The 23,098-nt window shown below is 36.2% G+C and overlaps 1 protein-coding gene and 2 long non-coding RNA genes across 3 annotated transcripts; 2 read left to right on the forward strand and 1 right to left on the reverse strand.

Annotated features, from left to right (window-relative positions):
* Window positions 1-1,346: 1,346 nt before the first annotated feature.
* On the forward strand, window positions 1,347-14,136 carry LOC125278639. Its single transcript, XR_007187195.1, has 4 exons — window positions 1,347-1,482; window positions 3,882-3,980; window positions 8,132-8,261; window positions 14,012-14,136. It is a non-coding gene; the product is annotated as an uncharacterized LOC125278639 (long non-coding RNA).
* Window positions 13,571-17,685, reverse strand: LOC125278627 (homeobox protein OTX2-like). The gene is made up of 3 exons (XM_048207929.1): window positions 16,834-17,685; window positions 16,425-16,576; window positions 13,571-14,576 (listed from the first exon to the last, which is right to left on the reverse strand). The coding sequence occupies exons 1-3, from the start codon at window positions 16,925-16,927 to the stop codon at window positions 14,067-14,069; spliced, it is 756 nt and encodes a 251-aa protein (XP_048063886.1). The 5' UTR covers window positions 16,928-17,685; the 3' UTR covers window positions 13,571-14,066.
* LOC125278635 lies at window positions 14,526-22,784 on the forward strand. Its single transcript, XR_007187191.1, has 4 exons — window positions 14,526-14,662; window positions 19,324-19,407; window positions 19,997-20,059; window positions 22,186-22,784. It is a non-coding gene; the product is annotated as an uncharacterized LOC125278635 (long non-coding RNA).
* Window positions 22,785-23,098: the final 314 nt, after the last annotated feature.

Raw genomic sequence — 23,098 nt, forward strand, 5'->3', positions numbered from 1 at the left:
TGATATTATTAGATGGTTTAGCATGAATCAGGTTATGCATTCTCAAATTAATGCAATAGTTCACCCGACAATTGTTGTGTGCTCGTTCTGAACCTGTATGCACTTAGTTTTTCTGTGGAACTAAACAAATAAAAGGACACATTTTGAAGAAATGCTTCTTCTTGATGCAGCTCTTTTCCATGCAAAGGACGATTTTTTAAAATAAAAATCCATATGCACAATATTTCAAGTTATATATGATGCTTTATGTGAGGAACAGTCGCTATGCACTGATTCATATTAAAAATGCTGCATTGGTGCGTCGCGCCACGTTTGACATCATCAACACTAAAACGCTGCTGATTCTCAGTGTCGCCACACAGAAAAGAGCTGCGTGAATGAGATGATTTATAATCCATACGGGTTTGGCTCGACATCACGTTTTTGACGATTTAATCTGGACATGTTGCTCCCCTCCATCTCGTTCTCTGAGACTGAGAAACAGTCGTTCTGTGTTAGTTAGACATTAGAATCTATGCTGATCCGCGGCGTCTTGTAGCAGAAAATCCAACTCTGTGTCCGAGACGGACGGTTTCTACGTCTTCCAAACAACCTCCACTCCCATTCTCGACCTCAGGTTTACACTAGTCGAAGTTTACAAATGTTGGCTAGCAGGGTTAGGACTGTCGAACGTGTGCCTGCATCGGGGTTTTCCGTCTCAGAGGTCAACGGGAATGGCATTTCCAGTGCAAATTCAACTTGTGTTTGTTCAGTATTTGAAAGTCAGTAGCTCTGAGAAACGGCGGACAGGATCGCTTGTGTTCGTCCTGAGGGACTCGCGACTGATCTGCTGTCATTCAACAGTTTGAGTGTTGTCTGTTTTGTTGCTTTCGAATGAGATGTGAAGATACTGCACCTTGTGTTTGACTCACCGAATAAAACCTCTATCTCAGACACGAATCCTGACCTTTGACCTTTCCACTGCCACAATGCACTTAAACCTGTACGAGCGGATCCAAACTGATGCTTAAACCCAAGGTGCACTGACAATCACAAATCATCACGTGAATAAAAGTGATCTTTTCAAAATGCATACAGGCTTTTTTAATTCTTTACATTTTTCACTAATTTCTAGATTGATGCAAAAGTGTCTTTTGATTCTCGAGAGCTCTGGGTTTGTATTATGGCAGATATTTCAGTCATGTTTCATCTGTAACATGGTGTTTGCACTAATAAACAATCTGTGAAAGTCCCTGCAATGATGGAATGAGGGTGAGATTGCATGTATCGACCACTAGAGGTCGCTGTCGCTCTTTTAATCACTACGTGACGTCACTGCAGCCGTTGGATGACCGTTGGATGGACACTATGGACTCAGACACAGGTGTGCAATTTTAACTCCATCAGAGCCTTAAAAGTTAGATTTTTATGAATTATCATATATCCACCTTTTTCCTGACGAGCCTACTGTGTTTTGAATTATGGGTGACACTTCCGGTTTGGGTAAGTTCTGTTTTGAAAAAGACTGAAACGCATAATTTCAAATTATTAACTTGAACTACAAATAATTCTTATCCGTTAGTTTGACTGAATTTTAGTGTGAGTAGAATAATATCATCTCATTGTACCCAGTTTTTTGGGGAAAAAAGCGTATCATTGCGATTGTGTAATGTACAGTTTAATGGAAGTTAAGTTCCATAATTTGTGCAAAGCCTCAATTAATAAGTTTCTTGATCTTTTTCTGATTTATTTTTTAATTTATTTATATATTTATTTATTTTACCAAGTCGAAGAAACCAAGTTATTTTATTTTACCAGTCCGCGATCTACTTTTGGCGCCAAATTACCTTAAAATAGTTGTTTTTTACACTTAATTAACCGATTAATTCTTGACTGGCGAGAGATATTTTTGTCATTTGCCTAAGATGAAAATAATTGACAGAATATTTTAGCCATAGCGTCGAGTGTGAGGCGTATTTTCTTTCGCCAGAAAATCCGAACGCCCTGTTTGTGAATGAATCACTGAGTCGATTCTTTTCCAAGTATTGGTCAAATGAGTTCGCGCAGGTTTTCCCAAGCAGGTTTCGTGAGAAAAGCTAAATCATTAAAAATAAGCTGAAAATAATTGAGACAATAATGTCGAGTGTCAGACTGTCGCCAGAAAATCCGAATTTATAATGACCGCTTTGTGAATGAATCACTGAGTCGGTTCTTTTCCGAGTGTTGGTCAAATGAGGTTTCCCCAAACTGGTTTCGCGAGTTGATGAAATCATTAAAAACGTATAATAAGACAATAATAAGAATCTCAAGAGATCTTCAAGTAAATATTTTAGATCAAAAATTTCAGATGACGGAAAAGTGTGTGAATACCTGAGATAGCGTAAATGAATCGGTTCGCGATTCAGTCTGAATCATTTGGACCGCTCACTCACTCACTGAATCATTTTTATCATAAAATAAGCATTAAAAAAGCAGTGTTGGAATATTGGAATACCCACAAATACCTAAAATAAACACGCAAAAGACAATCTTTGTTCAAACGAAAGTTAAAAGTGAAGCATTTTACTACAGGTAAAGAGTATCAAAACAAACTCTACATTACCACAGTAAAGCTACTTTAGAGAATCTTCTGTGACATTCAAATGACTCTTTTAGAGATTCTTTGTAGTTCATATTAATTACGATAAAAAATACAAGATATTACTGAAGAAAATGTAAACATGCAAAATCACCAGAACTTAATAGTTTGTTTTAAATGTCAGAACATTTTACATTCATTAATCTCATATGCTTTACAAACTTAATTGTTTGATTTTCTGTGATGTTTTATTTATTTTTGTTGCAAGATCTGCTTATTTTTGTCGCTGAGATCATGTTTATAGCTGACTGATGTAGAAAAGATGAGGTTTTGTCAAAGTCACAAAAGATTCATAACGCTCCGAAGCTTCCTGAAGCAGTGTTTTGAAATCGGTCATCACTATATAAGTCGTTATTTAGTTTTTTTGGCGCACACCAAAATATTCTCGTGGCTTTATAATATTAATATTGAACCACTGTACTCACATGAACTGATTTAAATATGTTTTTAGTACATTAATGGATCTTGAGAGAGGAAATGTCATTGCTGGCTATGCAGGCCTCACTGAGCCATCGGATTTCATCAAAAATATCATTTTTGGGTGAACTAACCCTTTAATGTATTATTGCATCATATGTTTTCCAGTGTTTATGAATTTATGCTGCTGCTACATTATATCTGCATAATGCCAGATATTGTGGACAGGGCAGAATCACAGCAGCACTGTTTAAACTCTTGAATTGAGAAAAGACAAAGACTGTATGTGTTGAAGAGGACAAACTCAAGTGAGATTGGCAACAGAATAGAAACCTTTCCCTGCTTTGCATTTCATTTGCATGCCTGGCCGTATCATCCAATGGGATTGGAAGTGGAGCCGGCGGCTTAGGAAGAGGAATAAAGCCTGGAAATGCCATCAGTGCCTCCATCCCGCGGGATGATAATACCCGGCCCGTTCCCGTCTCCGTTCTCCTCTCTTCATTGTCCTCTCTCCAGCACGACTGCAGAGTCTATAAGTAGATCCCGTCCAAAGAAACCCGGATTTACAGCTGAAAACACCAGATACTGAGCAGAACTGAGAGAGAAATTCAGTGAATCACAAGAACTAGACAACAAATAGCAGTCGAGATCTCTTCTGAAACTCTTTCTCTCATTGCTGTCTAAGAGGAACAAACTGAGATATTAAAGAGATCTCGCTTACTACATATATCACAGTTTAACAGAATTAAGCCGTTAAAATTCATTCATTTATATTTATATTTTCTTTTCTTTCAAATGAATTGAGTTGAGCTGTACTAATGCAAGATCAATCTGTTCATTTTCTCAGTGTTTTGTGACTCGGGTCCTTGACGTCCTGTTAAAGACTCGTTATTTGAAGCTTTCTCTAATTAATCAGCTGCTGCGAGACGAGCTCTGGGATAATGAGGTCAGAATCAATGGCTGCCATCTGTAATGTTCACCTTTGACCTGTTGCTGTAGTTGTTTTACTGTCATTCAGACCATTCTTGAGATTTTTCCGTTCTGTCACCAACCATAACAAGTGTTTTGTTTCTGAAAGTAGGGCACAGTTACGGGTCACGCACACACACACACACACACACTCATTTGAGAAAGATCACATGATCTTTGTGATTCTTTTTGGACTCTTTTATGACTTTTGTTCTTCCACTGTGAAACATGATCAGCTCACATTCAGCACAAAATCAACAAAGGAGTTTTTTGCACTGACATTATCTTGACAATTAAAATATAATTACCCCTAAATTACTGTAAATCTCATTTTTGCATTTAAAGGGTTAGTTCACCCAAAAAAAATTACTCTCCCTCATGTCGTTCCACACCCGTAAGACCTTCGTTCATCTTCAGAACACAAATTAAGATATTTTTGATGAAATCCGAGAGACTCGTCCATAGACAGCAATATAATCAACACTTTCAAGGTCCAGAAAGGTACTAAAGACATCGTTAAAACAGTCATGTGACTGCAGTGGTTCAACCTTAATGTTATGAAGAGATGAGAATACTTTCTGGGTGCAAAAACAAAACAAAATAACTACAACAATATCTCTAGTGATGGACGATCTCAAAACACATGAAACATGAAGCTTTACGAATCTTTTGTTTCGAAACACTTATGACATAACGAAGCCTCGTTTACTGAAATCATGTGACTTTGGCGCTCTGAACCGCTGATTCGAAACAAAAGATTCGTAAAGCTTCAGGAATTAACTTGCTGTCAATAGAGGCCTCACTGAGCCGTCAGATTTCATCAAAAATATCTTAATTTGTGTTCTGAAGATGAACGAAGGTCTTACGAGTGTGGAACGACATGAGGGAGAGTAATTAATGACATTATTTTCATTTTTGGGTGAACTAACCCTTTGATATATTTAATAATAGTCACAACATTACACATTTTAATTAATAATTAATGAGTTAAAATTTAAGAAGAGTGAAATATTTTCAGGTAAAATTCATAAAGTGAATCTGATGTGATCTTAATATGAATTATATTCATCGGTTCACCTAGTTTACAATCAAATAAATATGTCATGGAAAACGACACTCTAAAAAATACTGGGTTAAAAGTTAAAGTTGGGTTGAAAATGGACAAACCCAGTGATTGTTTTAAATGTTTGATCAACATGCTGCGTCGTTTTATTTAACTCAACTATTGTTTAAAAATGAATCCAAAATAGGTTGGAAATTAAAAATCAGACACATAATTACTAGAGGAAACAATAATAATCAAAAGGTGAACATTTATTAATAAGCAAATTAATAAATGTTTATTATTCAAATATTATTCATTTGATAAACATATTAATTTCCCACACATTTTGGGTTCATTTTAAGCAAGAAATACAGTCATTTTTAAACAATAGTTACATAGTTAAACATTGGGTTTGTCCCTTTGGTTGTTTTTAACCCAAAACAACATTTTTTAGAGAGTGTGTTAGAATTGTGTTATGTTAGTATGAATATTAAAAATAATATTGTATTTTCTGGTCTGTGGCTCGTGTTCATCCTTCAGTGTCGTCTGTGGGATGTTCTTTTAACTCTGAGGTTTCAGCACTAGTTCTTCTTCAGATTGTCGTGCATTGACTCTTTGTTGGTGTTTATGGCATACTTGCGGTAGTGTACTTCCATTGTGACGCAAGTAATCCGCGCGCAGCCTAATCCCAGAGCAGGTGGTCAGGCGTGTGGCGGTGGCAGGGGTTCGTCACGCCGTTCCCTCTTCCTGCAGGAAACGACGCGACCAACACGCGTGCGCTTTCATATGAACACACACTCACACACACACTCGTTTGTTGATTATCTCCACATAATGAGGCCTTCATCGTTTCGGCTTCATCAGCACGAGAGCAGACGCTGACGCACACGTGCCAGCATTCATACACACAACATCCAAACGCACTCGCAGACGGCCGGCCGTCGCCATTGACAGGTGGGCCAGGAAAAGTGGGGTGGAAAACAAGGGTGGAAAGGGGCATCTGTTGACCGACAATCCCAGCCTCCTCTTGTCTTTGACCGACCCATCTGCTCGTGTCTTTCAGAACAGATTTACATCTTTGCCTCGTTTTTGCACCATAAAATAATAGAAGTATTCTCAAAAGTTCAGAGTATCTTCTGCTCATCAAGGCTGCGTTTATTTAATCAAAAATACAGTAAAAACTGTGAAATATTATTGCACTGTTTTCTATGTGAATATATATGAATTTTCAGCATCATTACTCCAGTCTTCAGTGTCACATGATCCTTCAGAAATCATTCTGATATGATGATTTGATGCTCAAGAAACATTTATGATTATTTTCAATCATATTTTTGTGGAAACTGTGACACATTTTATTTTTCAGGATTCTTTGATGAATACAAAAGTTCAAAAGAACAGCATTTATTTGAAATAGAATCTTTTGTAACATTATAAATGTCTTTACTGTCACTTTTGATCAATTTAATGCATCTTTGTTGAATAAAAGTGTTAATTTCAGTGACTTTTTAAGTTTGATGATCATAAGTAAATGTGTCTGTAAAACAGGTTAGAACGTTTTAGCAGTGACTGAGTGATTATTAGATTATTAAAGGCATGTTGTTGTGAATGTTCTCAGCATGAATGCAGTAAATCCTCTAGATGAGGCTGTGATATATTTAAACACTCTTTAGTCACGTTTTTGAGGAATGACAGGTTTCGTCCTGCAGAGAAGGACTAAAAATAGCCGGACAGACGGTGTGTTTGTTTGTTTATGAGGGAATCCACAGGTGGACGTGTTTGATATGAGGCACACGCTGGTCAAACGGTTTAGTGCTTTTAATTAAGAGGCTGTTGGTTTTTCATGTGAGTGAAGCTCAAGTACATCTTTAAAAAGACACTTAATATTCAGTAATATTATTCGACTGCAATGAGACTCTAAAATGAGAACAAAATGAGCTGCTTTAATTTAATTTGTCTCATATCTGATGAAGTTTGCATCACTGATTCTGTATTTTTCTGTTCATCACTGTGAAGCTGCTTTGAAACATTCTGTATTGTATAAAGCGCCATAGAAGCAATATAAAAAACTTTCACTATTGTTGTTGATGATGTGAGAATGTAGGGCAGAAATTCACATAACAATAGAGAGCAGTGATGCTGGAGACAAAAGAGTCTGACGACACACAAAACATGTCCGACCTGTTTATCTGTGAAAATACTGTGTTTTTTGTCTATTATATTCAGTATTATAAGTAGAGATTTGTATCGTCGTCAGTTTAATAAACTGAAACCAAAATACACTTGACCATTATTGTCCTGAAGTGATCGTAGAAAAAGGGTCTGTGAAAAAGTCTAGAGGAAAAAAAAAAAACGTAAATAAGTAATATATAAATTAGATTAAAATAAATTGATAAAAAAATGTGATTGAAATAAAAGGATTATTAATCTATTAAATTAACATATGATTTAAAATGAAATAAATAAATAATAAAAATAAAATGAAGTAGATAAAAATAAATAAATATTGTGGAAAACTAAAAAATAAAAATAAAAACAAATAATAATAGGATTAAAATAAGTAAATTAGATTAAAATAACATGTAAAAGTCTGTAAAAAATAAATGAATAACAATGTGATTAAAATAAAAAAAATATTAGTTTTTAATCTATTAAATTAACATATTATTAATATAAACTAAAAATTGTAAATAAAATAAATATATAATACATTTAACAGTATATTTCTATAGTGAGTAGAAAAAAATATAAGTAATTTTAGATTTATAATATTCATTTTTCTATAAATTGGGTGTTTATAAAAGGTAGATGCCTTTTAAATGTTAGGATTCGTCACATGAGGATGATCAGATTTGGGGTTCATGTCATTTAAAGACTGAAAATCCCTGCATTAGATCACAATTAGTAACTAACACACACAGTTGTTTTATGTATTTGTTTACAATTTTATTTTCTGTATTTTGCTCCATTTGGATGTTAAACATTTATTGTTATGCATTTTCCTTTTCCGTTTATTATTTGCTCACAAATTGCCCATCTTATAAATCGACTCCTGTCCCCTGATGGATTCTGTTGTCCCTCAGGGTTTGTATTAGTCATTAGTCACTAATAATGGCATCATCATCATCACTAATGGGCAAAGCGTCACACTCACAGCAGGGGATGTGATGACCAATTAAACCACTGAATCTACACAATACAGCCACCAGCAAGGTAAATTAACATCCACTTTTCCTGTTGACCCCTGGTTCATTCAGTCATCTGTCTTAAAGGGTCATGACATGAGAAATCAGATTTGCCTTGATCTTTTGATATATAAGAGGTCTTTGTACCATTAAAACATTCAACAAGTTTCGTAGCTTAAAACTTCCTTCTCATTATAAACAACAGATTTATTTAATCAAGATCCAAAACGGCTCATTTTGATACTGCAGAATCTGACGTCACACAGGCAAGTACATTTGCATATTCCCGCCTCCAGAGCAAGACACCGACCAATGTGAGCATCGCGTCAAAAGCGAATAGAAGTCATTATAATGACTGACGCTGTCTACGCTGATACAGTATACAGATGTGTTCAGTTTCTGAAGTCATTATAATCACTGACGCCGTCTACGCTGATACAGTATACAGATGTGTTCAGTTTCTGAAGTCATTATAATGACTGGCGCCGTCTACGCTGATACAGTATACAGATGTGTTCAGTTTCTGAAGTCATTATAATCACTGACGCCGTCTACGCTGATACAGTATACAGATGTGTTCAGTTTCTGAAGTCATTATAATCACTGACACTGTCTACGCTGATACAGTATACAGATGTGTTCAGTTTCTGAAGTCATTATAATGACTGGCGCCGTCTACGCTGATACAGTATACAGATGTGTTCAGTTTCTGAAGTCATTATAATGACTGACGCTGTCTACGCTGATACAGTATACAGATGTGTTCAGTTTCTGAAGTCATTATAATGACTGACGCTGTCTACGCTGATACAGTATACAGATGTGTGTTCAGTTTCTGAAGTCATTATAATGACTGACGCTGTCTACGCTGATACAGTATACAGATGTGTGTTCAGTTGCTAAAGTCATTATAATGACTGACTCTGTCTACGCTGATACAGTATACAGATGTGTGTTCAGTTTCTGAAGTCATTATAATGACTGACTCTGTCTACGCTGATACAGTATACAGATGTGTGTTCAGTTTCTGAAGTCATTATAATGACTGACGCTGTCTACGCTGATACAGTATACAGATGTGTGTTCAGTTTCTGAAGTCATTATAATGACTGACGCTGTCTACGCTGATACAGTATACAGATGTGTTCAGTTTCTGAAGTCATTATAATGACTGGCGCTGTCTACGCTGATACAGTATACAGATGTGTGTTCAGTTTCTGAAGTCATTAAAATGACTGACGCTGTCTACGCTGATACAGTATACAGATGTGTTCAGTTTCTGAAGTCATTATAATGACTGACGCTGTCTACGCTGATACAGTATACAGATGTGTGTTCAGTTTCTGAAGTCATTATAATGACTGACGCTGTCTACGCTGATACAGTATACAGATGTGTTCAGTTTCTGAAGTCATTATAATGACTGACGCTGTCTACACTGATACAGTATACAGATGTGTGTTCAGTTTCTGAAGTCATTATAATCACTGACGCTGTCTACGCTGATACAGTATACAGATGTGTGTTCAGTTTCTGAAGTCATTATAATGACTGACGCTGTCTACGCTGATACAGTATACAGATGTGCGTTCAGTTTCTGAAGTCATTATAATGACTGACGCTGTCTACGCTGATACAGTATACAGATGTGTTCAGTTTCTGAAGTCATTATAATGACTGACGCTGTCTACGCTGATACAGTATACAGATGTGTGTTCAGTTTCTGAAGTCATTATAATGACTGACGCTGTCTACGCTGATACAGTATACAGATGTGCGTTCAGTTTCTGAAGTCATTAAAATGACTGACGCTGTCTACGCTGATACAGTATACAGATGTGTGTTCAGTTTCTGAAGTCATTATAATGACTGACGCTGTCTACGCTGATACAGTATACAGATGTGTGTTCAGTTTCTGAAGTCATTATAATGACTGACGCCGTCTACGCTGATACAGTATACAGATGTGTTCAGTTTCTGAAGTCATTATAATGACTGACGCTGTCTACGCTGATACAGTATACAGATGTGTTCGGTTTCTGAAGTCATTATAATGACTGACGCTGTCTACGCTGATACAGTATACAGATGTGTTCAGTTTCTGAAGTCATTATAATGACTGACGCCGTCTACGCTGATACAGTATACAGATGTGTTCGGTTTCTGAAGTCATTATAATGACTGACGCTGTCTACGCTGATACAGTATACAGATGTGTTCGGTTTCTGAAGTCATTATAATGACTGACGCTGTCTACGCTGATACAGTATACAGATGTGTGTTCAGTTTCTGAAGTCATTATAATGACTGACGCTGTCTACGCTGATACAGTATACAGATGTGCGTTCAGTTTCTGAAGTCATTAAAATGACTGACGCTGTCTACGCTGATACAGTATACAGATGTGTGTTCAGTTTCTGAAGTCATTATAATGACTGACGCCGTCTACGCTGATACAGTATACAGATGTGCGTTCAGTTTCTGAAGTCATTATAATGACTGGCGCCGTCTACGCTGATACAGTATACAGATGTGTTCAGTTTCTGAAGTCATTATAATGACTGACGCCGTCTACGCTGATACAGTATACAGATGTGTTCAGTTTCTGAAGTCATTATAATGACTGACGCTGTCTACGCTGATACAGTATACAGATGTGTTCAGTTTCTGAAGTCATTATAATGACTGACGCCGTCTACGCTGATACAGTATACAGATGTGCGTTCAGTTTCTGAAGTCATTATAATGACTGACGCTGTCTACGCTGATACAGTATACAGATGTGTTCAGTTTCTGAAGTCATTATAATGACTGACGCCGTCTACGCTGATACAGTATACAGATGTGCGTTCAGTTTCTGAAGTCATTATAATCACTGACGCTGTCTACGCTGATACAGTATACAGATGTGTTCAGTTTCTGAAGTCATTATAATGACTGACGCCGTCTACGCTGATACAGTATACAGATGTGTTCAGTTTCTGAAGTCATTATAATGACTGATGCTGTCTACGCTGATACAGTATACAGATGTGTGTTCAGTTTCTGAAGTCATTATAATGACTGACGCTGTCTACGCTGATACAGTATACAGATGTGCGTTCAGTTTCTGAAGTCATTAAAATGACTGACGCTGTCTACGCTGATACAGTATACAGATGTGTGTTCAGTTTCTGAAGTCATTATAATGACTGACGCTGTCTACGCTGATACAGTATACAGATGTGTGTTCAGTTTCTGAAGTCATTATAATGACTGACGCCGTCTACGCTGATACAGTATACAGATGTGTTCAGTTTCTGAAGTCATTATAATGACTGACGCTGTCTACGCTGATACAGTATACAGATGTGTTCGGTTTCTGAAGTCATTATAATGACTGACGCTGTCTACGCTGATACAGTATACAGATGTGTTCAGTTTCTGAAGTCATTATAATGACTGACGCCGTCTACGCTGATACAGTATACAGATGTGTTCGGTTTCTGAAGTCATTATAATGACTGACGCTGTCTACGCTGATACAGTATACAGATGTGTTCGGTTTCTGAAGTCATTATAATGACTGACGCTGTCTACGCTGATACAGTATACAGATGTGTGTTCAGTTTCTGAAGTCATTATAATGACTGACGCTGTCTACGCTGATACAGTATACAGATGTGCGTTCAGTTTCTGAAGTCATTAAAATGACTGACGCTGTCTACGCTGATACAGTATACAGATGTGTGTTCAGTTTCTGAAGTCATTATAATGACTGACGCCGTCTACGCTGATACAGTATACAGATGTGTTCAGTTTCTGAAGTCATTATAATGACTGACGCCGTCTACGCTGATACAGTATACAGATGTGTTCAGTTTCTGAAGTCATTATAATGACTGACGCTGTCTACGCTGATACAGTATACAGATGTGTTCAGTTTCTGAAGTCATTATAATGACTGACGCCGTCTACGCTGATACAGTATACAGATGTGCGTTCAGTTTCTGAAGTCATTATAATGACTGACGCTGTCTACGCTGATACAGTATACAGATGTGTTCAGTTTCTGAAGTCATTATAATGACTGACGCCGTCTACGCTGATACAGTATACAGATGTGCGTTCAGTTTCTGAAGTCATTATAATCACTGACGCTGTCTACGCTGATACAGTATACAGATGTGTTCGGTTTCTGAAGTCATTATAATGACTGACGCTGTCTACGCTGATACAGTATACAGATGTGTTCAGTTTCTGAAGTCATTATAATGACTGACACTGTCTACGCTGATACAGTGTACAGATGTGTTCAGTTTCTGAAGTCATTATAATGACTGACACTGTCTACACTGATACAGTATACAGATGTGTGTTCAGTTTCTGAAGTCATTATAATCACTGACGCTGTCTACGCTGATACAGTATACAGATGTGTTCAGTTTCTGAAGTCATTATAATGACTGACACTGTCTACGCTGATACAGTATACAGATGTGTTCAGTTTCTGAAGTCATTATAATGACTGACGCTGTCTACGCTGATACAGTATACAGATGTGTTCAGTTTCTGAAGTCATTATAATGACTCCTGGATCACATCGGAGGATTTCATGTTTGTTCGGAGCATTTTATTTTGTAAACGTGACACAGTGTAATGGAAAATTCACAAAGAAACTTTTGTTGACAGATGAAGCAGCGACTGTGTTTGATCTGACAGCAGCTGCATCACAAACCACAAGTAAATGATTTCATAATGCTTTGTCTGTAAATGACAGTTTTATATGGATAATGTTTTCAAAACACTTACTCACATGCAATAGTGAGTAGCCGTTGATACTGTTTCCTATGCAGGGACGTTAGCCAATCATAACACGCCGTTTACTGACACGCCTTAAAGGAGCCGTGCCTTAAAAACTGATCATTTGAGACAGAGGGTCAGAATGAAGGTTGATAATTGTTTTTCTGCATGTATATGTGTTTTGTTTTTTTGTATTAACATTATAAGTGAATATCAAGGAATATTTCATGTCATGACCCTTTAATTTCCTTGAAACTTGCCTCTGTAAAGTGACTGTACCCACATACATGTATGATGTCCTTTTGCTTTATTTATATATATTGTATGTAAATATGATGGTCTGGAATTGAAATTAAATGCAATTTTTAGGAGGCATTTGTCCAAGTCAAATAGATCCGGTGATCAATAATGCATTTTCATTTTCTTAGTTTACTAGTGAACATATTTGTTTTGCAAATTATAACAGGTAAATTATTTATATATTGTTTAGCCCTAATGCTTAATGGTGTCTTTTTAAGTTTCAACATTTAATAACTGTTAAACAAAAAAGGTGGACGCAATTTTCCGTCAAATATGAACATTTTAATATAATAGGTCTAACATTTAAAAAAAAAAAAATCCCTCTGGCTTTACAAAAGTAATAATTTATTGTTACCAACTGAACATACAAATAAGAAAGTCACAGTACACTTTTCAATGACAAGAACATAATATAAAGCTACAACAGAACGCAGTCTAAAAATACAAGAAAACACACAAACATACTGATTGTCTCTTACAGAACAAAGCTACTCATTTAAAAAAAAAAACATAGTGCATTTGAGAAACTCTGGCTTGATCAAAGCAGGACATCTTAAGAGGCTTAACGAGATCTGGCTCGCTTGACCAAACATTTGCTTCTCTTGATCTTTTTGTTTTTTTCTTGGTTGCATTGTTCAATCTTTTTAATAATAATTTAGTCAAAATGATGTAGCACATAATTTCTGCTTCCTATAGATCCGAGTATTTCGTTCCATCAGGCTGAAGATATTCCAAGACGTTCCCTGTGCTTTTACAAAACCTGAAACTTCCACGACGACATCTGATCTTTGTAATCCAAGCAGTCTGAGTTGAAGTTCAGCTTCCATGAGGCGCCTTGCTCTTTGTAGTCCAGGCAGTCTGAGGCGGCGCTGAAGCCGTAACCCTGTGCCGAACCGGCTCCGGTCAGCTGATGGTGATGCACGGAGCCAAGATAAGAACCGCAGTCCATTCCGCTGAAATAAGACGGCGTGCCAGTGAAACCCGGACTGTATCCAGACGCCTGCGTGTATGTGATGGGAAACGACCTCTGCATGCAGGAGGATGGGGAGGTGGAAGGAGGCTCGGGGGAGATGGAGGCCGGACTCCAGATGGACACCGGGGCGGAGGACGTGGCCGGTAAGGACGTGCTGGACGGGCTGGAGTACGGGTTGCTGTCAGCAGTGATCTCTCTGACTGGAGAGCTCTTCTTCTTCACTGCTGTGGTCTTCTGCACAGAGCTCTGCTGTTGACGACACTTTGCTCTGCGGTTTTTGAACCAAACCTGTGAAATGATATCAAAGCGACACATGCTTAGACTGCTCAGAAACCAGCCCAAAGTCCTTCATTGTGATACAGAAAGTGATGAAGGTAAGCTTTATTTACATGCCGACAAGTTATGTTTTACTAGAGTGGTTTGTAAGACTTAATAACTTTCACTTATAACTCTATATGGGTCATTCTGCAGAACTGGTTCAAAGCCAACATCTTGAAAATGTCTTTTTCCACAAATTTTGTTTGTATGCAAATTGTATAATATCCAAGCTACACATTTGTGCAGTTAATTCTCATATTGTATTTTCAGAAAGTTTTGCAATATTTTTCCTCTCCCCACATTTGTCACTACTGAAACACAATAATAAATCATTTAATAAGAAGGGTCACATTGACCTATTAAGATTTTGTTTACATCTACCTTTATAGTTTTGCTATTTTTTTTTTTTAAAAAAGTTCACATGTAAATCAATAACAATTACAATTTTAACAATATTTCAAGTGTAATTTATGAGATTTGTTGTATTTTGAATCCAATGTTTCTTTGTAAAAGGCATAAAGTTTATCATACTGATTTCAAAGTGAAGGATTCATTAGTTTGAATAAACACTATAATAACATCTTAGTTGATCATTCAATATACTTTATTTCTGACAAATCATCCCATGTTTCGGTCGTGATGCACAGTTTCAGTAGTGACAGTAATGTGTCGGTAGTGACCGCATCACATGACTCGATTTAACTCGCATACTAAAACATATTAAAATACTAATGATTTGCGTAACTGTACTAAAATTGTGTTTATTTCCCCTAAATAAATGATTATATGTTCCCTTTTGTCGCTACCAAAACAATGATGTCACTACCGAAATGTAATGAAGTTTCGGTAGTGACAATTTCCGACACTTTTGAGCCGCTCAAAGATGATAATCAGCACATGGTTATCTAACACAGTTCTGAACATAAAAACTACATTTTATGGAATAACACCCAAAAAAGTGCTTAATTGCAGAAAAAGGTGTTTGTTAGTGACGTTCCTTAAAGCTCCTCACAGATTTTCAGGCTTCTGAACACATTTAACTCAGAATGATGATCTGCTGTGAAAGAGAGGCTGTGAGAGGAGGAACACAGGAATATTGATGATCAGAAATGTAGAAGTGTGTTAAAATCAGTCTCAGATCAGTGACTCAAACACACACTGTTCCGGTAGTGACATGAACATGACAGACACACTTTTTACATTAAGTTTTATGATTTAAAAATAAAATATAAAATATTTGCTCGTTTAACTTCACTTTTAAAAAAAAAACAAATTTTTTTTATTTTATTTTAATATATTATTCTTACTGATATTTTAAACATTATTGTGGGATTCAATAAATAATAGAAGGATCTTAGTAAACATCTAAATGTTTTTTAAATGTATTTGTTGGTTGTGGGACAGCACCAATTGTGTAGAATGGCCCATATATAGCTTGTTTTATTAAAACTATAATCAAAAGCATTATTTAATATCACAGATTACAGGAAACATTTTCTCAAACAAACATTATTAGAACGTTCTTTAATAATGTCCTCAATCATTCATGTAACCTTTTCTTTCTGAAACGCTTTTAAATGTTACTTGTTTCAGAACGTTCAGAGAACATTCAAAAGTAACATTTTTGAAGAATGATACAATGGAACAAACTGTTTTTGAAACATTTACGCTTTAATCGTCTAGAGAACATTCAGAAATAGTGTAATGGAAATGTTAGCAGAAATATTTTTGTTAGCTGGGAATTTAAAGTAATTTTACAGAATTTGAAAGAGCAACTGATGCGCATTATATGGGATTGTCTCGTGGTCTCTATCTCACCTGTACTCTGGACTCGGGCAGGTTGATTTTTAAGGCCACTTCTTCCCGCATGAAGATGTCCGGATAGCGCGTCTTGGCGAACAGAGTCTCCAGAACATCCAGCTGCGCGCGAGTGAAGGTGGTCCGTTCCCGTCTCTGTTTACGGCCGCTCGCTGTGGAAATGACCAACACAATCACTTTAACCTGTGCAACTTAATGCTTTAATATCGGATCACACCCGCATCTATCCATCATTTTAGTGCCCTAAGGTTAGGGTATGTAAAAGCAATTAAAAAGCATGCAAACTTTTGTTCCAGTGTTTCCAAAAACATTTTCTTTAAGGCCATTGTCTTTAAAGCAATTACTCGATATGCATGTTTCATTCTGGACTGAAAAGCGTAGCTCTAACTCTAAAAGTGTTTTGTTTTACCCGGGTAACCCGCGGACGGGTGCAGCAGGTCCATTCCCGAGCTCAGACTCAGTCCGGGGAGCGCGTACGGCGGCTGCTTCAGGTACGACATCATGTTGACGTGCTGGTGAAGGAATGCGTCTGTCCTCCTGCGCGAGAAGCAGACGACTGGTCGAGCTGGTTATCTGCTGACATGGAAACTATCCGTTGTCTGAGGGGGCGGGTTCGAGTCTCCGAGAACAAAACGCAGCGGTCATTTGGAGAGACGCGTATTGAGACGCAACAAGGCGCAAAGTAGCCAAAACATTCGAGGACAAGCTAATTGTCTCCGCATCACTGGGGGTCATTTGCGAAGACAAAGACCACCGTGGACAAGATAAATAGTGCTGATAACAATGAACAACAGTGACGCACTTCTGCGTAAAGAGTCTCTCATTCACATGCGAAGAGCAGCTTAACGAGGAACAATTCAACTTAAGACGCATTTTAATTTCAGTTACACTTTATTGACACTCCCGGGGCTATTCTTCTTAATTAATTGCAGCTGGTAATTAGATTTACGCGGCGGGTCTCTTCTAAAAGCGTTAGAGTCATTTAGATAAAGTAAAACAAACACATTATATCCCTCCATTAGAGAAGAAAAGTATTAAGTGCATCGGCAAAAAAAAAAAAAAAAAAACGAATCTAGAAGGAAAAAATTAAATTCATTTACACCGAAAATTTATTTTTGAAAATATTTAAAGTGACAGACACATTTAATAATGTTATAAAGCAGAATTAACCGTTTGCGCTCAACGGCCGCGCGCCTCAATCTGTCGATCGCTTCACATCCGTTCAATAATTAATTAATTATCGCTGGAGATAATCCGGACGGCACGCGCTCCCGTGATTACAGGACGCTCCTGAGCGCGCGACTCGTTCGAGCTGATTAATTTTCTGCGTCACGAAAATAAAACAAAGAGTCTCATTGTGCTGGAAAATCTCAACAGACTGACCGCAACTAATTCATTTCACTTTCCTACATTTAACCTTAATCTGTGCAGACTAATTATCGGCTATTATTATTATTATTATTATTAACAGTGTAGTGATGCAAAATATATCATAATTATATTTAGGTTCTCACAATATAGTTAATTTAAATTTCTAGGCATATTGTAAGTCATTTGTACCTGACAACATCTAATAAGTATTTATAATAGTTTGATTTATTGTTGATTTTTTATTGTTTTCCATTTGACTTTGTAATATTATTGTCAATATCACACTGCTGAAACTTTCTGAAATTATCCACTTCATATCAAAATGCAACAGTGATGTTCTTTTTTCTTTTTGCAGAAATAAACATTTTGATTTATTATAAATGCTGGGTTAAAACAACCCAAGTTGGGTTGAAAATGGACAATTGGGTTAAATGTTAAAAGTTTTATTTAACTCAACTATTGTTTAAAAATTACTGTATTTCTTGCTTAAAACGAACCCAAAATATGTTGGAAATGAACATTTATTAATAAGTTTAATGAATAATTATTAAATTGCTTATTAATAAATGTTCAATTATGTGTCTGATTTGTAATTTCCAACATATTTTGGGTTCATTTTAAGTCATTTTTGAACAATAGTTGAGTTAAATAAAACTTTTTAACCCAGCATTTTTTATTGTATGCATTTACATTTTAAGAACTAGACCTTAAAATATTATAGATGTTTTTTTTTATCCTTGTTGCCATTATTGATTTATTTTAATTGCAGTTTATCTGCTGCCAATTCTTCAGTCGTGTGTTTAAGCAAAGACACGCTCTTAAATATAAAGCTTCCAAAAGGGGCTTTCGGTTCTTAAAGATGCATGTTTCTCCTCTCGAGAAGAAGAAGACTTATTTTGGGTGACAAATTTGGGTCGAAACGTGATATTAATGAATATATTTGACATGATCTTTGAATTAGTAATAAAAACATTGAGTTCTTAAAATGCCCATTTAATGCATTAAGAGTTGTGGACTGTATATTCGGATTGTCTTGTGAATGCAAATAAACATGTAAGTGAAGAAGCGTAACGCTGGACCCGGCAGGAGCCCTAAATCCTGTTTGCCGTCTGTCCCGGGAGAAACGGGGCGCTGGCCGAGTGTTTACGGTGGGATTTCACCTGGAAGAGACAAAACACGAAGCTGTTAACTAGCAGAGAGAACAAACACACTCATTTCAGCAGCTTTTCCAAAGATAATCAAGGCTTTTTCCTGATCCGATCAGAACTCATTCACTGAATCTGAAATCTCTCGTTCAACCATTAAATTCTTGTCAAAACAAATGATCCTTTTTCAGCAGATTGTCAGACACAGAAATATTTCAGTGATGCTTGCGGTGTTATAAATGAATTCTGTATTTTTGCTTTTAAATAAAATAAATATCTTTATAGAATGATAGAATTTGCTTTAAGTCAGAGATCTCCGAATGAACTCAAACATGTACATTTTACAGCTTTAAACTCATTTTGTGTTTTTATTTCTCCTTCAGGGAATTTGATCTGAAACAAAGTAACTGAGAAATGAAGGAGTGTGAACAGTTTCCTCTGAGAGAATTAATGTGTTTTTATCTGAAGTAAGTGACTCTGAACTGATTTGAAATTCTTTCTTTGCCTTTTTCTTACCTCGATCTCTCCATCTTTGTTTTTCTCCTTCATTTCTTTCAGTATTCTTCAGTCTCTAATCCTCTTTAATTAGATGCTCTTCTACTGCTATAATCCCTCAGAACAGCAATTCAGAGAGCCAGCCGACACACACACACACACACACACACACACACTTTGTGAACTTTTTGAAGCGTAAAAGTGTAAGTTTAGTGTAGCTGTCAAAGGAGGGACAGAAACCTCTCAGATTTTATCAAAAATATCTTAATTTGTGTTCTGAAGATGAACGAAGGTCTTACGGGGATGAAACGACATGACAGAATTTTCATTTTTGGGTGAACTAGCCCTTTAATCACATTCAGACACTGACGGTGTCAGTCAGGGAGGTCGTGATTAATTTCACCATAGATAATGATAATAAATGAAGATTTTCATGGGCAAACGCATCTGATTCACTTCAGAAAATGTACAAATCTAGAGTGTTTAGATTGCATAGTCATTGTTAATCATAATAAGTGTTGAACTCCTCCTCATGTGTGTCATTTTTCTCTCTCGATCCAGATCTGTCGTCTCTGAGCGGACGCTCTCATCAGAACCGGCCCAAACACCGTCAGCGGAGGCGAGGTAAACCCTCTTTTTCATTTAGTCCCACTCTTTTATCAGCCTGATCCGTCTTTCTGGCTCTCACTGCTGGGAACTTGAAGAAATTCAGAGCCGAAATGTGAACATGTCTTCCATTTCATCATTCTCCAAACATTATGGGAACGTTACATTTTAACGTTCTCTGAATGTTCTGAAACAAGTAGTAACATTTCGATGAACGTCATGATGTATAAATAATGTTTTTGTGCTAATGTTTTGAGACCAGATAACTTTGAATAAACGTTCTATTAATGTTACTGGAAGAACGTTTGTTTATAATTTTGAGAGAACCTTGGCTGAACGTTCCCTGTCAGCTGGGTATCTGATTAATCTGGCCTGTAGGAAGTCGAAGACATTTTACTGTATGGATTCATGACTCGATCATGTGTTTCTGTTAACGTCTCACTCTTCTCCATGCGGAGAAAATTCTCTGGGATTAATTTTATGACGGACTGCTGGAAGCGGCGTAGCTCCATGAGAGAAATGAGCTCTTTGTCGGCCTGCCGTTTCCAGAGCTGAAGAACAAGAGAGGTTTAATCCTCATTGTTCCGCAGACAGGAGGGGGTGTGAAACGATCCGACCGGCTTAATCCCGACAGACCCCCGTCCCTCCATCAGACAATACAGACCCGATCATGGCCTGAAAGACACATGCAGAAACATGTTCGCTGATGCAAATGTTCAGATTATAACATGTAAAAAAATCATAAATGTTTCTTGAGCAGCAAATCATCATATCAGAATGATTTCTGAAGGATCATGTGACACTGAAGACTGGAGTAATGATGCTGAAAATTCAGCTTTGATCACAGGAATAAATTATATTTTACTATATATTCACATAGAAAACAGTTTATTTAAATTGTAAAAATATTTCATTATTTTTACTGTATTTTTGACTAAATAAATTCAGCTTTATCACACGAATAAATTATATTTTACTATATATTCACATAGAAAACAGCTGATTTACATTGGAATAATATTTCACTGTTTTACTGTATTTTTGACTAAATAAATTCAGCTTTATCACACGAATAAATTATATTTTACTTTATATTCACATAGAAAACAGCTGATTTACATTGGAATAATATTTCACTGTTTTACTGTATTTTTGACTAAATAAATTCAGCTTTGATCACAAGAATAAATTATATTTTACTATATATTCATTTAGAAAATAGCTGTTTTACATTGTAATAATATTTCACAATTTTTACTGTATTTTTAATTAAATAAATTCAGCTTTGATCACAGGAATAAATTACACTTTACTATATATTCACATAGAAAACAGCTGATTTACATTGGAATGATATTTCACTGTTTTACTGTATTTTTGACTAAATAAATTCAGCTTTGATCACAAGAATAAATTATTTTTTACTATATATTCACATAGAAAACAGCTGTTTTACATTGTAATACTATTTCACAATTTTTACTGTATTTTTAATTAAATAAATTCAGCTTTGATCACAGGAATAAATTACACTTTACTATATATTAACATAGAAAACAGCTGATTTACATTGGAATAATATTTTGCAATTTTTACTGTATTTTTAAACAAACAAATGCAGCTTTGGTGAGCAGAAGAGACTTTCAAAAACATTAAAAAAAACTCTCACACACACTCGCACTTTTATTTCGTTCTACTTTGTACTACTGTACTTGTTCATTTTTATTTTTCCTGCTTTTTGCAACACAGTGTATAATTCATCATGCCAATAAACTGATATTGAGAGAGAAACAGCTGCCAACATACAGTATGACGAAAAACACTCAGTTTCGGATTCATGCTCTTCTTCTTCATATTGTGCTGTTTTGGCACTTCATATAAAATAAGGCAACAAATAATATTTTTCAACTAAATGTCAGTCAAAAAGGTGCTGAACTTAAATGTTCTGTTGTTATCTTCTAGTTTGGGACTGAATCCAAAGGATCTCTTTATGTCCTCTTTCAAAAGCTCTTCTGTGTCTCCGAAGGCCCGTCGACTCATTTATACTCTCTATAAGCTGACATGTCTTCATTCAGCATGTTTCTTCTCTCCAGATGAGCCTGATGTCTTATTATAACCAGTGTTTGTGTTTGTGTGTTGTCCAGTAAGACTCTCTGATCCTGCTGCTGCCCGATTGTCTCTCGTCCCGCTGCGCTGGCGCCGCCAGAGAGACTCGAGTGAGATCAGACGGTGATTGTGCCAGCGTAGCGTCTTTCCTCTTCATCTGTCTCTGTACGGCTGCTGTGAGTATGTGCTGGACCTCTGTCTCACTACACACTAACATAGAAAACAGAAACTGTACTGATATACATGTTTGTCAGGTTAAGTGTGAAGTGGATTAGTTATATGTTCACATAATTGCTTTTGTACAGACTGAGCCAAAATCACAATAACAGGATCAACACTGACCTCTGTGTGTGATTGATCAGTACTGCAGTCTGAGGGAACCAAAACAAGAACTCTTTAAATATGAAATGATAGTGAAAAAAGTCTAATTTTCTGAAATGCAACAGTTTATTGAACCTTTAGACAAAATATCAAAAATAAAATAAAGGTTTGCATATGTGATTTTTGTTGAGGATCATAAGAGACTATAGAAATTGGCATATCAGATACACTAAAGTAGGATTTATAGGCAGATTAATGCCATCTGGTGGGAGAAGAAAATCATATTATGTAATACCATGGTGTGTGTGTGTGTGTGTGTGTGTGTGTATGTATATATATATATATATATATATATATATATATATATATATATATATATATATATATATATATATATATATATATATATGGGTCATTGACAAATAAGGTTTTTAAAAGTGTAAAAAAAAACAACAGAGTTTTATTAAGTGTTATCAATGAGATTATGTGGTTTTTATAATCAATTAACACTGATTTTGACATTTTTTACAAGATGGACAAAATTTGTCACCAAAAATTTGTCAATCGGTTTAACCAAATTTCGGTTTTACCAAATGACAATTTTGGTTACACCGAATGACGATATTTTCA

This window comes from Megalobrama amblycephala, linkage group LG11, assembly GCF_018812025.1.
Source record: "Megalobrama amblycephala isolate DHTTF-2021 linkage group LG11, ASM1881202v1, whole genome shotgun sequence".
Lineage (NCBI taxonomy): Eukaryota > Metazoa > Chordata > Actinopteri > Cypriniformes > Xenocyprididae > Megalobrama > Megalobrama amblycephala.